General features: G+C 31.6%; 1 protein-coding gene across 3 annotated transcripts in view; it reads left to right on the top strand.

Annotated features, from left to right (window-relative positions):
- The window catches only part of CADM2 (cell adhesion molecule 2), a 986159-nt gene that overhangs the window by 864467 nt on the left and 99076 nt on the right, over window positions 1–22616 (top strand). For all 3 annotated transcript variants that reach the window (XM_016152338.2, XM_016152337.2, XM_016152336.2), the window contains one exon: window positions 12046–12136. In XM_016152338.2, coding sequence (XP_016007824.1) covers window positions 12046–12136 — 91 coding nt within the window. The remainder of the gene's footprint in view (window positions 1–12045; window positions 12137–22616) is intronic.

Here is a 22616-nt window from a genome sequence, read left to right as displayed (position 1 = left end):
AATTTTCTCTTTTCTACAATTGTTAAGGATATAGACAATCCATTCCACTAGATCGATATCATTACTTTGATTCAGATCCTGAATCATTCAAATAGAATAGGAAATGTCCTTACTTTCTAACTTCATAAAGCTTTTAAAATTTTGAGTAAGAAAATAACAATATTTGTCTACTAATCTATCTCTTGATAGTAATTGTGCTTCTTTCTAAATTTGTAAGATAAATGAAATAACACTTAAGAAAAAAAGTTTTTATATATTAATAAATTTTTAGCATCACAATTTTATTTGGGCTTTTGAAACCTAAAGGCCATCAGCTTAATCACTATGCCTATTCCCTTCTTTAAATTAATTTTATTATATATTTTGTATTTTTCAGTTATAGTTAGCATACATTATGATATTACTTTCAGGTATACAACATAGTGATTAGACATCTATATAACTGACAAAATGATCATCCTAATAAATCTAGTACATCTTTGACATCGTACATAGTTATAATATCATTGATTATATTTCTTATGCTATATTTTATATCTCTATGACTATTGTATAACTACCAATTTGTACTTCTTTTTTTTCCATTTCTGTTTCATTTTATTTGAATTTTTAAGAAAATTTGTTTTTCAGGGATCTCTATTATATCAACTCTAGGAAAATACTTCATATCTCTTAAACTTTAGTAGCAGGGCTAGACAAGGGAGGAATTGATTAATTTACACTGAGATAATTAAAAAATATTTCCTTGGTCTTATTTTACATTTTGCAATATTTCAGTCATTCAGAAAAGTACAGAGAATAATATGATAAATACCTGTGTACCTACCACCCACATCTATTAACATTCTGGGTTATTTACTATATATCTCATGTTGAAAAGTTAAGATATAATTTGAATCCCCACTTAACTGCCTGTTTTCTGATTTCCCTTCTTCGCTAGATGTAGCCACTGTTCTGAGTGAGCAAAAATTCAATCTTTCTGTTTATTTTTTACTTTTTATTATTATGCATTTCTAAATTTTTCTTTACTTTTCCTCTTTATTATTTATTGCTTGACTGCATGTTTTTTTCCTATGATATATAAAGTTATTCCTTATCTTTTCCCTAAAGCAAGGAAGGATCCTATCTTTACCTTCTTCCTCCCCCTTCACTAGCAATCTATTATTATTCACAAGTATTTTAGTTTTATCTTTTTTGGCCTCGAAATTGGTTATTCTTTTATGTTACAATCAATAGTTAATTAAATTTTCCAATATTTTTTAAAATTTAATTTTATTATTTGTTTCAAGTATACAGTACATTGGTTAGATATTTACTAGTTTATAAAGTGATCCCCCTGATTTCTCTTTCTCTCCTCTGGCTCCCCACCTAGCCATTGCATTAATGCTAACTGCACTCCTTATATATGGGACTCTGTTTTTGATCAGTTTGTTCTTTTTGATCATTAGATTCTGCATATAAATGAAATCATATGGTATTTATCTTCCTCTGACTTATTTCGCTCAGTGTAATAACCTCTAGGTTCATCCATGTTGTTACAAATGGTAGAATTTCATTTTTTTTAAAGGCTGAGTAATATTCCATTGTATATGTGAACCATGACTTCTTTATCCAATCATCTGTTGATGGGCATTTAGGTTGCTTCCATATTTTGGGTATTGTAAATTGTGCTGCCATGAATATTGGGTTGCACAGATCTTTACAAATTATTGTTTTGGTTTTCTTTGGCTAAATACCCAGATGTGCAATTGCTGGGTCAAAAAAATCCATTTTTAATTGTTTGAGAAACCTCCACACTGTTTTCCATAGCTGCTGTAACAATTCGCAATCCCACCAACAATGTATGAGGGTTCCCTTTTCTCCACATCCTCACCAACTCTTGTTGTTCTTTGATGTATTGATGATAATCATTCTCACATATGTCAGATGATAGCTCATTGTGGTTTTAATTTGCTTTTCTCTGATGATTAGTGACCTTGAGCAGCTTTTTATACATCTATTGGCCATCTGTATTTCCTCTTTGTAAAAAAAATCTGTTCAGGTGTTCTGCCCATTTTTTAATTGGATTGTTTGGTTTTGTTCTTGTTGTTGAGTTAGATGAGTTCTTTATATATGTTGGGTATTAACCTCTTATCAGATGTATCATAAGAGAATTCCTTCTCCTAATCATCAGCTGTCTTTTTGTTTTGTTGATGGTTTCCTTTGCTGTACAAAACTTTTTAGTTTGATGTAGTCCCATTTATTTATTTTTTTCTTTCATTTCTCTTTCCCAAGGAGATATATCAGAAAAGAAATTATTGTTAGCAATACCAGAGAATTTACTGCCTATCTTTTCTTTTAGAAATTTTATGGGTTCAAGTCTTACATTTAAGTCTGTGATTCATTTCAATTCTATCCTTGTATACATTGTTAGAAGATGGTCTAGTTTCTTTTTCTTTCTTTCTTTCTTTCTTTCTTTCTTTCTTTCTTTCTTTCTTTCTTTCTTTCTTTCTTTCTTTCTTTCTTTCTTTCTTTTTTTGCATGCATCTGTTCAATTTTCTCCACACCATATATTGAAGAGACTGTCTTTACCTCATTGTATATTCTTGTCTTCTTGGTCATATATTAAGTGAGTGTATAGGTGTCCATTTATTTTTGTGCTGTCTATTCTGTTGCATTGATCAACATATATGTTTTTTATGCCAGTACCATGCCGTTTTAATTATTGTAGACTCGTAGTATAGTTCTGTATTAGGTGGTGTGATACCTCCAATTTTGTTCTTTCTCAAGATTGCCATGGGTATTTGGGGTCTTCTATGGTTCCATATAAATGTTAGGATTGTTTGTTCTAGCTCTATGAAAAATACCATTGTTGTTTTGATAGAGATTACATTGAATCTATAGATTGTTTTGGGTAGTATGGCCATTCTAATGATATTGATTCTTCCTACCTATAAGCATGATATATGCTTTCATTTATTTGTATCTTCTTCAATTTCTTTTTTTATTGACTTATTATTTTTTGAGAACAGGTCTTTTACCTCCTTGGTTAATTTGATTCCAGGGTATTTTATTGTTTTCGATGCAATCGTAAATGGAATTGTTTTCTTAATTTATCTTTCCAAAAGTTCATCATTAGTGTATAAAAATGCCACTGACTTCTGAATATTAACTTTGTATCCTTCTACTTTACTGAATTCATTGATTAGTTCTAACAGTTTTTCGGTGGAATCTTTTGAGTTCTCTATTCTTTCATGACATTGGCAAATAACGAGAGTTTGACTTCTTTTCCAATAGATTACACATGTATATAAAATCATATGGTATTTGTCTTTATCTAACTTACACCACTCAGCATAATATTTTCTAGGTCCATCATGAAAGACCCTTTTCCATACCTTTACTTTCCATCTGTGTGTGTCTTTTAATATGATGTCAGTCTCTTATAGACAGGCTATGTAATAGTCTTGTTTTCGTATCCCTTCAGTCACCCTATCTTTTGATTGGAGCATTTAATTATTTTTCGTTTGAAGTACTTATTATATATATGTAGTTATTGCCATACTTTATTCTTATTTTTTATATATTCTTTGTTTTCTTCTTCTTCTGAAAGATGTCTCTCCAAAATTTCCTGTGATATTGGCTTAGTGGTGATGAACTCCTTTACCTTTTTCTTGCCTAGGAAGCTCTTTATCTGTCCTTTGATCCTAAATGATAACTTTTCTGGGTAAAGAAATCTTGGTTTCATTATTTTGAATATTTTGTGTTAGGCCCTTCTGGTTTACAAAGTTTCTGTTGAAAAATCTGCTGACAGTCTTATGGGAGGTCCCTTGTAGGTAACTAACTGCTGCTTTTCTCTTGCTGCTTTTAAGATTCTCTGTCTTTAAACTTTGGCATTTTAAATTATGTGTCTTGGTGTGGGCCTAATGACTTCATCTTGTTTAGGACTCTCTGAACTTCCTGAGATTATATGTCTATTTCTTTAATAACTTCTTTAAATTTTTAAAAAACTTCTTTAGAGAAGCTTTCTGTCATAATTTCTTCCAATGAGTTTTCAATTCTCTGCTCTCTTCTCTTTCATATACCCTTATGATGCGAATATCGTTATACTTGATGTTGTCACAGAGACTCCACAAACTATTTTCACATTTTGGAATCTTTTTTCTTATTGCTATCCTGATTGGGTGTCCTCTGCTACCCTATCCTCTAAATCACTGATTCAATCCTCTACTTCATCTAAGCTGTTGGTTCCCTCTAATGTATTCTTCATCTCAGATATTGTATTCTTCATTTCTGACTGGTTCTCTTTTGTGTTTTTATCTCCGATTTTATGTTATCTATCTCTTTGTTAAAGTTCTCACTGAGTTCATCTACTCTTCCCCTAAGTTTGTTGAACATCCTTAGAACCACCGTTTTGAACTCTACATCTGGTAGATTGCTTGTCTCCGTTTTTTTTTTGTTTGTTTTTGTTTTTGGTTCTTTTTCTGGAGCTTTGTTCCATTTTTTCATGTAGGACATGTTTCTTTATCTCTCCATTTTAGCTGCCTCCCTGTGTATGTTTCTATGTATTTGGTAGAGTTCTTAAGTCTCCTGGTTTTAGTAGAGTGGCCTTATATAGTAGGTGTCCTGTGAGGTCCAGTGACACAGTCTACACTGGTCATCTTAGTGAGACAATCCAGATATGTCTCTTGTATGGATTGTGTGTGTCCTCCTGTTAAAGTTAAACCTTGGTTTCTGTTTGTACATCAGTGGGAGAGATCGACCCTTGGGTTGATTGGTTTGACTGGTGAGGGGCTGAATCTATGGAGCCGAATTTGCTTTAACAGAGCTCTAATGCCTGCCCAATCTGCCCTTTGGATGTGTTCTCCTCAGATGCAGCCCTTGGAGGTACTCTGGCATTGGTTGAAGCCAGATAATGGGTTTGCCATCCCCAGGGCCTCCTGGAAGGGATCCAGCTGCAGGCCAAGTTCAGCTACAGCCTGTGCCTTCTGGGGCCACCTGGTAAGAGTTGCCAAGCAATCCACACATGGCTGCTACTCGTGCTGGGCTTATAGGTTCCTTGAGAGACCAAGCAGGGAACCAAGGCTGACTGTTGTTAGTGCAGATCTTGGGGCTGCTCAGCATGTGGTAGAGGGCACACCAAGGCCACATGCTTTTTATTGGAGGGGGGGCGGGGGGGTTGTGAGCCTTTGAGAGACTTTAGGAAAGTCTGTAGCAAGAACCAAGGCAGGCCACTTGTATGGAATAAACCACTGAAAGCGGCTTGGGTGGACCCATAAGTTGGCTGAGGCAAGGTTTCAGGGAATCACCTGCGTGTAGAAACCTGTGTTATCCAGATTTATAGAGATTCAGATATGGCAACCACCTGTGTCTTCAGGCTAGGAGCAGGGAGGGCTCAACAAAGGAACAATGGACACTGCCAGCACTTCTGTCTGGGAGAAAGTCGCCCCTCCAGTCCTCAACCTGAAGACCAACACTCGGTGTCTCCCTGTATCTCTGTGGCACTTCTCAAGCAGCTGCTCCAACACTGGAGCACAGAGCAAGTGTGTCTGTCAGCAAGTAAGTCCAGGTGTGGATCCTTTAAGAGGAAGATCTGTACCTCCCACATTCCTCACTCTCACTCAGCCAGAGACTCCGCTGGTTTTCGCAGCCAGAGGTTGTGGAGACTTCTCTTCCTGACGCTGGAACCCTAGGGAGCCCAGAGTGGGACCGGAACCCCTTATTCCTTAGGTGGGAAAAGGGGCTCTGTAGCCAAGATAATGCTCTTAGTTCTCAATCGCAACACACGGTTGGGGACCAGGCTGTTTCACCTCTGCACCTCCTACAGGTTTGAGGACCTCTTATGTTTGACCCTAGATATAGGAATTCTGTTCAGCCAGACCTCAGGTGACTCCCAGTGATGGCTGCTCTGTATATTCATTATAATTTTGGTGTGGTCACCAGAGGAGATGTGCACAACCTCTACCTTCTATACTGTCTTGACCAGTCTTCTATATTTTAATAATTTTAAAGACAGGAATGAAGAATATTTTTTTTCTACAAAAGTCTTAGAGAGGAAATCTTATGCTTTAAAAATATTTACATATTTTGCTTGATTGCTGTTAAGTACTGAAAAATTATTTGTGGGTGAGTATATCCCTATTTTTACATGTCTGTGTGAAACTTTCTCATTTGCTCACATTTTGAGAGAAATAGAAAGTAGCTTATTCATTTATTTGTCCAAAATTTAAAGACCACTTACAAAATATCAGGTATTTTGTTGGGATCTGGAAACAGAACTGAACAGGTTAAGATCTTAGATTTCAAATGTTCAAAATGTGATGGATGAAGCAGCCATGGAAAGGATTTTATTTTTTTACTAAGTTCAGTGTTTTTATAATAACAGTATATGTTCATATTTCAAAATAATTTAAACTTAATTATTTACTGTTCCCTGTTACTCATATATATATAAATGTTATAAACATTATACATTATGTATATAAATTTATGTTCAATAAATATGGTATTATAAAGTTGGCTTATTTGAAAACATTTAAAAACAGATAGAAATTGTTAGTTCTCTCCCCACCCAAAAAAAATCCGAGTTTAATATACAAGACAAAGCAAAGATAAATTAATAACAGTAATAATAATTTGTTTTTATTATCTTTCCCTCCTTTTTTTTTTTTTTTTTTACTGTCATTAAATGGTCTAATACAATACACTTATATCGGTAATTTAATTCAGAGTTAATGTACCAAACTAATGATACGAAGATATATAAAAGCTGTCATTCTCTTCTGTGATGAAGTAGAGCAAGTGAAATGCAACTCATATTGCTCCTAGACTGGGAAATAGAATATTTCCAAAGCAAGCATGGAATTACTGTTTAAGTAAAATTTGGTTAAAAAATATATTTTCAATTTTTTGAAATATGTTTGAAATGAAAAACTACAGATAAGTACAAAAACTATAAATAAGAAATATAGACACGGAAAAAATGTTTTTATAAATTTTAATAGATAACATGGTGAAGATACAATGAAAGGTTTGGATTATACATTATTTACATTCTCATTTCTACTCATATTTGCATTAGTAAAGATTAATAGCATAATATATGTATAAATTTAAGATTGTTTTATAAAATTATTATCCTGTTATCTATTGTACATTGTGCCATTACTGAAAAATTCTCCATTTATTTTCATATGTAACAAAATAATACATAAAAATATGGTTACATGAAGGTTTCAATTATTAAACTAATATACATATTTTTAAGAAATCCTAGAAATTGAAGACTTAAAATTAAATCAGCTTTTTAGATGATTACAATTTTTATTTTGTCTTTTTTTTGTCTGAGATAATACTAAGTATAGTATTTCTATACCAATTTAAAGATATTATTTCTAGAATGTCATTGATATTTCAGCAAAATAATTCTACCCTAATTTTATCCAAAGGAAGTGTTCGAGTAACACCTTTATACATAAAATAAAATGAGTAATGAAAATAAAAGAAGAATAATAACAAAGATTTTTATCATTAATTAAAATCTGTTTGAACCAAAATTACTTCTTGTTACTAAAAAAACAATTTGAGATAGAATCAAATTTGGAATAATAATATTATTGTAATATTTGATACAGTAAAAATGTAATTTTGTGTATATTGCTAACATGGTATGTTTAAAGAGGAATGCTGACATTTCATGGAACTAGAATTTTGGCTGAATTTTTAATGAATGCCATTCCAATTGAGTTCACCTGCCAAAATCAGATGATCAGAGAAAAGTAGTTTACATATGTGACATTTCCATTAAAAAAAAAAATTTCCATTTCATAATCATTGAAAGTTGTTATCTAATGTTATCCAATGCAGAAAATCTGTACTAGGAGGAAAGTCTGAAATAGACATTTAATTAAACTAAATATGAGCTAAGAGTAAAAGTCAATCGTTAAGATTTGTCACTTGAATATTTAAGGTTAATTTTACATATAGCAGGCGCCAACAAATTTCAATTAAATTTTTATTTTGTTTCGGAATAAATGCAACAAACTGATAAGAAGATATATAAACATTTTAGTGTGTTAATTTATTTAATAATTTGTTTATTAAGCACAGATTTTGCATAAAACTCTATGCAAGCACTAAAGATACAGCAGCGACTTTTTGCAAATTATACAAGAGTAAAAGAGAACATGTAGCAGAGGTATCTGACCAAATTTCAGGGTAATAAAAGATTTCCCTTAGCAAATAACATTTGAGTTAAGATTTAAAAGAGTTAAATAAGCAAACAATCCCCCAAATAGAGAATTTCAGACAACTTATAGAAAGGCAAGATGAAACATATGTATTAAAAAATCTAAAAGTATACTTACTGAGAATTCACAGAATGAAATTGAGTGTTAGAAGGCAAGAGAGTACAGAAGTGTATACAGATCATGTAGATCTTAAGAAATAAACTAATGACTTTGCTTTGAAATCTAAAAGCAAAGATTAACCATGCAAGATTTCAACCAGATAACTGATGTGATCAGATTTATGTTTTAAAAAGACGATTTTGTCTAGTTTTAGAAGTTGTTAGAGGGGTGAAAAATTGACACAAGGGACATCATTCACTGATGTAACAAATTAGATTTAAAAAAGTGGTTGTGGAGCTATAATAAAAGAAATGAGATTTGAAAATGACTTAGGGAGTAGATCAACCAGACTTAGAAATTTGTTGATTGATTTAGGAAACAGGTGTGCCTGGTGTACATAGTTGGATACAGCTGATGGTATCTATAAAACTAGAGATTACTGGAAGAGGAATGTAGTAGGAGAGGGTTGGAGACTTTGAGTTCAGTTTGGACATATCGAATGTGCCATGTTTTTTAGATATTCAAGTGGACACATCGAATAGGTGCTATATGTAAATAAGTATAGCTTATGGCACAGAACTGTTGTAGGATATAAACCTGTGAGTGATAGAGGAGAAGATAGAAACTGAAAAGATAGTTTGGGATGAAAAAATCTGGAGAGAATTATGTAAGAACAGATTATTAATCCACTTCCTTTTGATCTCAATATTTAAAGACTAAATTCAAGAAGACAAGCCAACAGAATCTGAGAAAGAGTAACTTAGAGATGTAAGAGTTAGATCAGCTGTGTGTGGGGGGGAGGTGGGGAGTGGGAAGAGATGTTAGAAAAACCTAGGGAAGCCAAGACAATTCTTAGGAACAGAGTCTAATCAACATGTTAACTAATTCTGATGCCAAATGAAAGAGTATTGTATTGTATCCCTTGATTTTGGTAACTTAGAAGTTATTTGGCGGTCTTCCTGAATGTTTCATAGAAATACATGTTATGCGTATTATTTGCTTTGTCATTTGCTTATAATTGAATTCTGTATTTTGGATCTAAAATGAATGCTGAACCATGCTTCAGGGGACCATTTGTTACACAAATCTCCACCTCTCATAAACTATTGAAACTAAAAAGGTCAGAGCTAAAAGAAATGACCATATTCTGTTTTCCTCTAATAGCTACCTGACACTATATATTTTATTTTACTGAAATAGATATTTCCCCATATCTATTTGACACATACTATTTCTGTATACTGAGTAGATCAGGAGTGCCAGGGAAATAACACTCCCTTTCCAGAGCAAAGCTCAACCAAACTCTAACGAGAATTGGTAAATATTCCCTAAAAAGTCCTGTCCCTCACTGACCAAGTAACATTACTCTAACTCATGCCCTTTGTTGTCTCAGAATTCCACAGCAGGCTTGAAACCCAGTTGCCCATGTTGTAATCTGCTCAGTAACATACTTTTTCTTACCTTCTGTCCCACTTCTATTTTACTTCTCAGTGTTCCTGAGATCACCCCTCAAAAAACATGTATCAAGGTCAGTTTGTTAGGATTTTGTATTAGTTAGGGTTCTCCAGAGAAACAGAATAGGATGGATAGTTACACACAAACGCACACACACAATAAGAAATTGGCACACACAATTATGGAGATTGACAAGTCTTTAGATCTTCAGGCTGAGTTTACAAGCTAGAGACCAGAAGAACCAATAATTTAGTGTCATTCTGAATCTAAAAATCTGAGAACCAGAACTGATGTCATTTTAGTCTGAAGGCCAGCAGGATCAAGACCCAGGAAGAGCAGATGCTTTGGTTCAAGTCTAAGGCAGGAAAAAAACAAAAACAAAAAAACAAAAAAACCCCGATGTTCTAACTTCTAGGCTATCAGACAGGAAGAATCCTTTCCTACTTGAGAGAGGATCAGCCTTTTGGTTTTATTCAAGTCTTCAACTGATTCGATGAGGCTCACTCACAATATAGAGAAATCTGCTTTCCTTAGTCTACCAATTTCCTCACACTTTCACAGAAACACTTAGTATAATGTTTGGCCAAATATCTGGGCATCTCATGGTGTAGTCACGTTGACACATAAAATTAGCCATCACAGACACTGAAGTTAACACAAATTTCTTTTTCAGAATCACATTTTTTTTTGATCTTCTGCTACCATTTTCTCTGTATATTATTTTATATGTCAGGAAAAAATTAAATTTTGCTTTATGTACATATGTTTAAATTTCAAAAGGCCATCACCTTATTTTGCTCAGAATTAATTTGGTTCACACATGTTACCATAATTATTAGTATTTTTCCTTCACTTCAAAAAATGTCCTGCTTCGAAAGCAATATATGATTATCTGACTAATAACTGTGATAATGATAATAGAAAAAAAAAACTAGTGAAGAGTATTTAAATCTTCAAAACATTTTCTTCTACTAGTTTAAAAAAAAAAACATGTGATGGATATGTGTCACATTGTTTCAAGTTAGTCTTCCTGGGTAATTTTGCACTGCAATTATTTATCATGATCTCTATGGAATACCTATTTGTAACCTGGATATTGTTGTTGATTATCTTAATATATTTTCTTGTTTAAATGATTGAGTAGAATGCATTTGAAAACTATAATTTTTTTTTAAGTATGATAGGTCTTCTGCAGGATCATACTTTATTGTTCTATATGTAAGAAATGTGAAAATATTTTCCTGAAATAAGAACTAACATAAAAATTACATAGCTGATTGATACTTATTTGATTGACTTCAAAATCAGAGAGTGAGTATAACTCTAAGGTAGTTCAGTTATTCCATCACCACTAAGGGAAGGATGAGAATAATTGTGGCTGTCTATCAGGAGAGAGCAGAGACTATATTGTTCATTGTGGAGATAGGAAGAGGCAATTCCATTTTGACTGTGGGACACACAATGTCAGGACTAGCAAAGTCTCATAAAGAAATGAGAGTGTTTATACTGTCTCCTTTCTTTAGATTAATTTCCATTTCTTCTATGAAATATGTATCTTTGTGTTTCTTAAAGAATATTACTGGCATAAAGTTATAAATATAAATATCTTAAAGTATTCTTGAATCTTTCCCCACTAGGGATGATTTATTGCTAAATGAAAATAATTTTATAACAATTACATTGTAGTTGTAGCATATATAACAAAATATTAACTTTTAGTAATATTCTAAGTAATTATTTTAAACAATTTACTAACTCTAGAGCAAGTAACGTCCTAAGTGCTGCATTACTGCATTTTCAAAAAGATTCTGCATTATGCTAGTGAGACAGTAGTTGATCTTGAGTTCTTTGTGCATTCCCTATTATGAGTTTCTGGTATTCCTGCAACAATGAAAGTGTTGTTATTCAAATGCACATAAATGCATTCAGTCCATAATAATAGTATTCATAGCTATCTATAAATAGTTGAAGAAACAATTGTATGAAATGCTTGATATTCATCTGAACTACTTTTTGCAATTTCACTTTTAAATTCAGATTTCAGAAATAACACAACAGTGGTGCTGATAAAATATTCAGATATTTTTGTTAGCTTTTCATGGACAGGATGGTAGCTTCTTAAAATTACATACTCTGTTTCATCAAATCTAAGAAATCCCTTATAAATAGACACAATTATAAGAAATAGCATAAAACAGCATAATGTATGATTACTAAATATGTAGTTTTATACGTGTTTAATGATCTTTTTATTTTTTTCTAGATACACCATCAGTTAAGATTATACCATCCACTCCTTTTCCACAAGAAGGACAGCCTTTAATTTTGACTTGTGAATCCAAAGGAAAACCACTGTAAGTGACTTAATGAGCAATGAAATTGTTCACGTTTTCTTTCATTCTACTTTGATTGCAGGCTTTAACTGCAGAAACCCTCTGTTTTTGTTTTGTTTTGTTTTGTTTTGTTTTTAGTCTTTCTTTGGTGGGCAAAGTGAACTCTAGAACAGAAAACCCCTGAACCATGTCTTCATTAAATGTCTGTGGAAGATTGTTCTTTTACTTTGTCATCTAGTGAAGTTTCTGGGAAGGTTTCCAGCTGTGATTTTTTTTTTCTCCCCAGTAACATATTTCAACCTGAAAGGAGTATAGGCTTAATCAGTCACTGTTTACATCATCAGATTGATAGAAGTTACACATTGCTGAACTTGGTTCTCTCATGAAAAATTTCGAAAATATTAAATCATCCTCAAAATATACCCAAGTTCCAAAGTTATAAGGGAAATTATTTTCATAATAAGGAATATCAACTCTATATTTCTTATATAGCGGCTCCCATAAACATAATTTGTGAATGTCATATGCTTGGAGGTAATGTGAATGAAAATTCAGTATTTTCAATTGCAAAGTTCTGCGTTATGAAATTTATGAGTCCTAACATCACTTCAACTCTAAAATTATGCTTTTTTTAACATTTTGTGTTAATAAACAGCTAACTCATAGAAAATCTACTTTTTATACAAAAATCAAATCAATTTAGATAATCCAAATTATTCAAAGACTATTTGAAAGTCATTTGATCATTCTAACATAGTAACACTCTAAGTTTAGCTTAATAATTTATTTGATTTTTAAAAAGCCTCTATATTGATTTGCATTTATGTTTAAAATTTAATAATTCTCTGTATATAATTATATGGGAAAACATCTATAAAAATCAAGTTAAATCACTAAATTTTTTTCTAATAATATTTGTTATTTAAGTGTAGATTTCATATTATTCCATGAGGAATTTTTCTTAAAGAATTTTACGCCAGAATTTTGAAATTTTAGCTTCCTCAATTGTACGGCATTATACTTTTTAAGACACAAAGCAAGTTTACTATCACAGTTTTATATTTTAAAACTGCTTTCTTTCAATAATTATTTTCCGAGGTGTAAATATACAGATTTAAAGAGCATATTTTGAATTAGTGAATTATTTTTCTTCTATATTTTAAGAAACTGTTAGTTCATTTTAGACTTTGAAAGGAAACCTTTTTTAGTAGCATTTCTGTGTATATCCTTCATGATTTATTTTAATAGTTCTTGCCTTGATAAGACTAAATTGCTATAGAAAACATTTTCCAACTGCCTTTTGCTATCTAAATTTGACAGTACATTTTAGTATTAAAGTTTCAGCAGGAACTTTTGACTTAAATTGCAGTACTTTAATTAGGGAAAGATGTGGGATAGACTCTAGTAAGCTTTAGACATACTTAAATCCTACTTTCTTTACTCCTGATTCTCTGTCCCTAACACCAGAACCTGTTCCTAACTTTCCCGTCCATTGCTACTCCTGTTTTTTTCACTTGTTTTCCAATTCTGTCTTTCTCTTATTTTTGCTTCTTTTATTTTTGTTTTTTTTTATGTTTTTTTTTTGTTTGTCTGTTTGTTTGTTTGTTTTTTGTTTTCTTAGAACCTCAGGGATCAGCGTATGGGAATATGGAGGAACATGATCAGAATCAGGGCATAGCAAATTTTGCTTTCACTTTCTCTCCTTAGTTCTTTCCTTAAGGACATATGTGTACATTTGGGCAACTTATATAATTAAATAAGATGATAATGGGAAATATAATATATAGAACACTTGAAAATATATGCATTCCTACTCAAATAGCAACCGATTGTCTGTCAATGATCTACTCTTTGATTCCATATCCACTCCAAACAGTAGAAACAGTATTTTATTTTTGTGAGAAATTAGATTGTGATGTCTAAGTCATTAGATATTTAAGTAATTCATTTCCATAAGCTGAGATATGGTTGAATAGATGTGCCTGATTATCAATCTCTGTTTCAGCTATCTGGAAATAAACTTGGACTTGGATATGTATAATCTGCACCATAAATGACTGAAAAATATAATGATCATTAATTAATTAATTAACCCGTATTTGAAAATACAAAGGTTCTGGAAGTTTAGACTATAGAAAATTGTCTCCTTGCTCAGAAAGATCCTGATTAATATCATTTTGCAAATAGGTAAAGGAAACACGAAAGTCTCCTTATTTTGCAGAAGAGAAAACTAAAGCTCAGCAATATAAGCCAATTTTTTCTTATTCACTCATATTTAAAGTGGATGAATCAGGAATTAAACTCAGTTCAATCATTGCCCAAAGTGTACATTTTTTCAGCTATTTTCTTTTACTTGAATTGCCGAGTCTAAATCCTCACTTATGTTAGCCAAAGTCAATACTGATAAACTCACATGGGTCCCACAATAATGTTCAGCACTGAAATTGAACTCATGGATGCTTGAAGGTAAAGAAGTAGCTAATCTCAAGACATATTTTACTCTTGCCATCCTCTTTTATCAAACTTTCTTCTATAATTAGCCCCTTTCTTAAAACTTGCCAAATTTTTACCAAACTGACCATCTCTAGTTTGAGTTTATACCATATAAAAATAACTCTAATAAGTACAATATCTTTCAGCAATTAACTCAGAAGCTCCATGAGGGCTAAAATGATCATTAAATTCCGTCTTTATTCTTATTTATCCAATGTTGCAATCTATATGCTATGGTCCACAAGTAAATGTGTATTAACTGACTTTATTGTATTGTATCCTCATTCTTAACTGGCTTTTTACCATTTTCATTCCTTGTAGATTGCCAGGCCATTAACATTAAAAGTATAACCAATTTCGATTCCTTATTGCCTTTAGACCACTGGTTTTCATATTTTTTTCTTAATAATCTTAAAATGCACTCTTCTGCATTTTTGAAGTAACTACTATTTCCAGTAAATGTAGGCATTAACCTTTTTAAAGACAGTCTAATTTCTAGCCTTTCTTTATACTATATCTCTAACACTGCTAAATGAGGGAAATAGGATTAAAAAAACAAGGAAAGACTAAAAGAAAAATCAATGAACTTTCCCAGAAGAAAAACTTACTGATCATAAAGAAAACAGTCTCACTAGAGCAGAGAGAACAGAAGACATATTGGAATGAATTAATCAGGGAATTAGAAGGCGGTAGAGAAGCAAAGATAATGAAAAAAGACCACGCATATCAGAAAACGGATTAGAAAAAAGAGATGAGGAGTGAAAAAAAGAATTTAGGTCAAACAGAACTTTTAAAATATAATAATAATAATTAATAATAATAATGATGATAATAATAATAATAAACTATTTATATGTTAAGATAGGACCAAAAAAGCCTATAAAGAATGGGAGTAAAAATGAAAAATGTGATATCACATAAACTCAATGGGAAGGTTCAAGTTTCTTATTTCACTGCCCATTACTTTGGAGCTATTACACCTGATTCCCCATTTTGGAGCCACTGAAAAGTAACACTGTGGCTTAGCTTCTAGTTGCCTTCCAAAACACATTTCTATTATCTCTCTATTTGCCTGATCCACTTTCAATGAGCAGATAGGAATCAGAAATGGATAATGGATATATGATTCCTTTGTATCTTGTAGCTGACTTAGATAATATCTTTAATCCTTGGCTAGATCTTTATTGTTTCTTTAAAAATGTTTGCACAATTTATAATTTCCACAAGAATGAGTTACTTATGATTATTAAGTGTATTGGTAATAAACACAATAACATCACTATTTTATAAATCACAAATGATAGTATGGCTCAACTTGTGCCGAGAGTCATGTCCCTAACCTGCCATCCTGTATGCTAATGATGTTTTCCTTGTTCTAAATGTGAAAGCCCCAGTGACTGTTTATGAACAATCATGCCTTATTTGCCTGCTTTGGACTGAAGCCTTTTGCTGTTTTCCTGTGGAACAGCTGCATAACTTGGGCCAGGACCAAATTGTTCCACTCGACATTACTATAGAGGCATTCTATTCTTTCCTTAAAAGAGAGATTACTGTACATGTCTTGTCTATTGTTTTAATTTTAGTTTAAAGTGAGGATCAAGCTAATGCCAACCACTTTTCTTTAAAGTCCCCAGAGTTTTTGCAACCTTTTTCTTTCTTTGGCTAAATTCCCAGACAGCTTTCAGGCAGCAGCATTCTCCATTTATAGAAGAAGAGAGAGAGAATGGGGGTGGGAAGGGGAAGAAGCTGTTATATTACATTAAAGTCATGCCCTTAAAAGGTATGGGGTTGCCTCCTACATGCTATAACTAAAAGAATCATTATTTATTTTAATCAAATGTTTAATACGTTTTAAATCTACTTCAGCAAAACAGTGGGGGCATTCTCAGTTAAATGTGCATTTGGCATTTATTCTATAAAGGAAAATAATTGTAGATATTGATGAATTTTTCTGTGTATTCAGAATGATTTTATGTTGTACTTACTATTTTATCTTCTGGTAATGACAATTTTCCTCATATTCTTGGCATTAATTTAGTATACATAATTGTATAAATCCCTATTCTGTACAAGAAAGATTTTAATCTTTAAGAAGATAGATCACATATTATATAACAACTAGTGAAGTGTTTCAGAGCAGCAGTTACACATCCATTTTTGAAATTATCAAGAATTTAAGAAGAAATCTAAGAACATACTGATGGATTTTCCTACTAGCACAATAGAGATTAATAAATGAGATTCAAATAAAGGCAAACAGTTTTATATCAAGTCAGTTTTATTAGCCTAAATATGTACCCGTTTGCAAATAACATGTTATTTACTAATTGTCATATTATGCAATCACAGACAGAAGAAACGACCAAACAAAGCAGGAATTAAAGAAGGCAAGTTATCATCCAGAGTAAAATAATTTAAGTCAAAATATGACCAATACGAACTTAAAAAAATGTATTGTTCTACAATAATAGTAATGCATATGATTTGACCTAATGCGTAACAGATGTTAATTGTACAATATTTGTTTTTTTTTTTATCTGCCATCTAATGATAGAAAGCCATCTAATTAATCATCAGGTCTTTGTTTAATTTCAGATATAACGCCTAAGCTGTCATGCTCTGGGGAACAAAAATTCGTGTGATGTATTAGAAAGAGAAATATACAAAACTAGGTTTGAATTATGAATCTGTGTATATCTGTGGCCTGAGTGGTCTTGAGCAAGTCACTTAACTATGCCATTTTTTAAAATTTGACACATCTTTCTTTTTTACAGCAATTTTAGTTTCACTGTGAAATTCAATGGAAAATACAGAGAGTTCTCATATATCACTGTCTCTACACATGCACATCCTTCCCCACTCTTCACATGCCATAAAACAGAGTGCAGTTATTATACACAATGAACCCATGGATCTATCGTTATTTAGGAACCCATCATTATCACCTCAAACCCTATAGTTTACATTAGGTTTCATTCTTGTATATCAAATATTTTTATTCCCCCAAATTAAGAAAATGAAATCTAGTAAGCAAATTGTTTTAAAGATTAATGGCAATACCATATATGTTTTATATTTGTTATACACATATATTCTGCCTCCATGTAATTTCATAAAAAATAATAACCATGAAGATTATGATGTTATTATTTTGTCAAAGAATTACATACAGTGTTTCTCACCAAGTTTTACACTCTTAATTATATGCTTAATACACATGCTGATATTTGGACTACTATGACAACCCTGCAAACTGAGTTATTACCTCAAATTTCTTTCATGACTCTGAAATTCAAAGTCACAAGTAGAATAAGCACATTCTAGCATGATGGTCAGTGATTTTCAAAAGCATGTTTGAACAGCAAAGGAATCCAGGCTAAAGTCATCGCAAAATTATTAGGGCATCATAGCTATTTTAGTTGAGGTTAAATAGTAGTAATGATCTGCTTAGAGGAAGAGCAAGAGCATGAACCCTCATAAAATGTAATGTAGTTAGAAATGAGAAACTGGAACATCCCAAGCCACAGAATCAGTAATTTTATTGTGTTAAGTAGAAAGCTTTTCAGAACAATGGGAAAGGATTGCAAGAGGCAGAGCATGAGTTTTGGTTCAACAAATGTGTAAAAGGCTACATCTAGCCCTTTTCCTGCTTGCCACGAGAATATTCACAGGAGGCACTGCAGGTTGCAGTATTTACCCTGAGCTAACTTGTGAATTACAATCCTAAATTTACTCCCAAATTTTGCCATGAAATATCTTGATTTTATTATTATTATCACATTGCTGTAATATGGTGATAGTCTTTGGAAACAAATTACATCATTCTATTTATATATACATTCTGCTTTTAGTAGTTCAATCACTGAAAATTTCATATCCTAGAAAATGTGGCATTCCTACACATGATATTAAATGAACACTGACAGCAAGCTGCATTCTTTTTTTTTTTTTCCTAAACAAGAAAATGACTAGAGCAGTTCTGCTGAGCTGAAAGAAACTAAATGGTTATCAAGTTTTGACGGAAATCCAAAGCAAGAGATCTGGAAGGCCTTAAACAACCAGAACTGAGTGCCATGGCTCATGAGTGGTTGAGAATCCAGGGTCTATGATGCAACCTTGTTTTAGCATAAATTTTCAAGTTCACTCATGCTTATGGTCTTATTTAAACCACACAACTATCTTATTGTAAAAGGTTGACAAAGACTCATAATTATGTCCATTTCATGGAAGAAAAACAATTAGTCTTGTGGAGTTATGTTACTTTGTCCAGTCACACAGTTGATAAACGGTAGAGTCAAGATCACACTCATTTAAAAAAATTTAACAACACTGATGGTTATGTTTTTTTGTTTATCCAGTGTTTTCAGTTATCTGATCAAGCTGATATTTCACAACAACCTGGGAAAGTTAGTAACTATGAGAGAGTTCTCATAAACTACTAGGAAAGCCTATTTTTCAATCAAAAAGATATAAAAAAAGACGTTATATAAGCTCAAACCTGTGTAAGTATATCTAAATATTATCTAAATGGTTTATAAGCATATCTAAATAATTTTTACTTAGATTTATAGTTAGGCTTATAATAATTATTCTATTGTTACATATATTTGTTTTTTAAAGCTGATTATATTATGTTCTTAATTTTTTATATCTTTGAGACGTTTAAGATTGCAGATATCAACTACAAAGCAACATCAATGCAATGAGTACAATGGACAACCTTAGAAACTAAACAGAATAAGCAGAACTTACACATAAACACTCTTCAGAAGTACATCTTTCTTGTTAAATATCATGCTTATTATGTCACCAAACTGTTGGCAGAATAAACATAATGAGGGTCTCCTTATCATATAGGTACTCTCACAGTGGCAGTCCCTAGATATGAAGATTACAGGATATTTAGAATGTTTTTCTTTCATTGTGTCTGAGATCTAGAGAGATACAAAATTGTCTCAATTAATTAATAAAAAGTTAAAGGCCATATGGTCAGTTTCTTCTAAAATGCTTTCAAAAGTATAATATTGAGAAATTTAGCTCTAAGTTTATATAATTAATGTAATTATATATTATATATATAATATATTATATATAATTTATATAATTATATAATTATAAATATTTATAATTATAAATATAAATATTTATAATTATAATTATAAATATATAGATATAGATATAGATATAGATATAGATATAGATATAGATATAGATATAGATATAGATATAGATATATATAGATAGATGTATCCATGTGCTGTTCTTTTCCTATGAGTTTCTTTTCTGAGGCCCATATGGTCTTTTCTTCCATCTCATGGCTTCAAAATTTAATCAAACATTGACTCTCTAGAAACACACAAGTGGTTATCTTGGAAATGAGACTGAATAATTTGGTTTTGTTTTTGAAACAAGAAGCTGACTCTGGGTAATCTCACTGCTGTTATTTAGCTGGACATCTGTGGTGTGCTGGGCACTCAATCATTTTCAATTAAACGTTTATATGTTTTGTGAAAGTCTCATAAGTTTATGCAGAACCATGATTATAGATACATAGAGGAAATATACTTCTTGAACAATTCCAGGTAAGCAGTTTTCTTGTGACAAAAAGCCAATTATTTTGATAGATTATGGAAATCTTTAGTGGGAAACTGTAACACAAAAATATTTCAATATATTTAAGACACCATTGTGAAATGATCCTTATATATACATTCATTAGATTTTCAAGATGCACTTTTGGGCTCATGGGTTTAAAAATCTGTAGTTTTTTATATTAATTATGTAATTATATCTGAGTTCTTTACTCTTCAAAGATCTATAGGCATTGTATGTGTGTTTATTACATATACAAAGTCATCAAAATGGTAATTGTTGAAAAATTGCAGAAACAAAAAAAAATCACTCAACATTAAAAAATTATGAAATTCAATACTATATCTTTGATTAAAGAAATTGTAAACCCATTGCTTAAAAAGTGTCATTCAATAAGATTTCTTTTTCTCTTTGCAATTTTTTTTTCTATAATATATGCCATAACATTAGAGCTAACATCCCTTGTGATTACCAGGCAAGTTATTGAGAAGTAGATTATATTATACCTGTGTTAAATATTGTATCACTTTTGTAAAATATATAAAAGAAACAAAATGTGAAAAATAAAATTAATGAAGAATCACTGTAGATATTTGGTGTTATTTCAATTAATGTTGAAACTGAGAAAATTCTTATTGCTTAGAGAGCCATTTACTCAAAAAATCTAAAGAAGTTTTTCTCCATTTCACATGTTTTTAAAATGTATGGTGTGCATTGATTCATTTGTTTAGATATAACCACAATAATATAGATGGTCCTAAACTTCAACATTTGAAAAAAAAACTTAAACAGCAAACCATGCCCCAAGTTTTAGACAATATCAATATTTATGAATGTCTCCAATTAGAATAGGAAGAATTTGTTCCGTAGTTGATGATGGCCTTCAAGCCAAACTCTTGCCAATTCAGAGTACTAAAAATATCTGGGATGCCTCAAGGAAAAGAGAAAGAGGAGAGGCAGAAAACATTTTAAAAAGCAGAAGAGAAAAGCAGAAATTATTGTGACTTTTGACCAACAGATGTCCCTGAAATGGTGAGCTCTGTTGGACTTAAGCACTAGCCCTCAAAATCCAAATACAAGAATGAATATAGTGAAAGTTATAAAGAAGCCAGAATAAAAATATAGTTTGGCAGTGTATGAGTAAAAGATCTATAGGCCACAAGAGCTTTCACTGTGCGTAACGAATTCAGTGTTTTTCAAAATACTGGATGTGATTAAATGATGAAATATAAGATCAATTTTAAAAACCCTTTTTAAAAACTAAAAATAAAGTAGAAAACAATGGAATAGAACAGAAAAACAGTGAAGAAAGGAAGAGAAAGGAAAGTAAAGAAAATGTCATAGTACATTGCAAAGAGTAAGCTTTTATTTCCTGTGTGTGTTTGTATATTTGGGGTTGCAAAATATGTTTGGTTTTTTGTTTGTTTGTTTGTTTGTTTTTGTTTGTTTATTTTTTTACTGTAGGACACATCTCAAAAGTTTGAAAATTGTTGCATTAACACCAATTGTGGTGAAGTCGGTTCTTGGGGACATTAAGGGATGGGGGCATGTTAAGTCTTAATCACTTCAGTTTCTTAAAGACCAGCACTGGACAAAAATGTATGTTCAAACTTAAGATATCTTAGCTCCAGAAGTACAGTTGAATGCCGCTGAGGATGTTCTATTTAATAATGCAGAGAAGTTTGATCCTTTGAAAAAAAAAATCATCCAAATGATTAAAATACACTTTCAGATTCTTGTCTTAAATTTCAATTATCTTCAGCAATTACCTATATGGAACATTTAATTCCCCAGCTACCAGATAAATGATGTGCACTTTACTTTTACTTTTCTGAGACCATTGGTTTCAATATTAGAAAAGAAACAAGTTATAGAGTAAAAGCTGTTTTATAATGGTGACACGGGATTTAACATAAGCATTAGATCTTATAAGGTTAATTAGCACTATTTATAGTAGTGGAAGTAATAGATTGCAAAGTAACTCTTATAAAGATAATAAGACCCCATCATTACGACATGCCCTTAAAAGAAATGGTATTCATGCATCTAATTGATCATGATGCTTGTAGATACATTTCATATGGAATCAAAATGTCATTATAAAGTACACAGGTAGATAAAGTGGCAGGGTTTGAAAACTCAGATTCATAAATTCTGGAATTAAAAAACATAAAAGTGTCTAAAGTCTAACTTAGTCAACTGAGGTGTTCAAGAGCTACTGAGTTTCAAATAAGTTGAAAAAATATTTTCTTAAGAAGAATCACTTTTAAATATATCATTGAGATTTTTAGCTTAATGTACATATGCAGAGGGGCTTATTATTGCTTGGATGAGAAAATGGTTGTTTACTCAAGATTTCTTGATTTTTTTTTCTTAACCAGGAATTTGCATTCTGTGTTTACCAAAGAAAAGAAAT

Source organism: Rousettus aegyptiacus, unplaced genomic scaffold, assembly GCF_014176215.1.
Source record: "Rousettus aegyptiacus isolate mRouAeg1 unplaced genomic scaffold, mRouAeg1.p scaffold_m13_p_4, whole genome shotgun sequence".
NCBI lineage: Eukaryota > Metazoa > Chordata > Mammalia > Chiroptera > Pteropodidae > Rousettus > Rousettus aegyptiacus.
The sequence above is the reverse complement of the archived record's forward strand: the minus strand, read 5'-3'. Positions and strand labels throughout refer to the sequence as shown.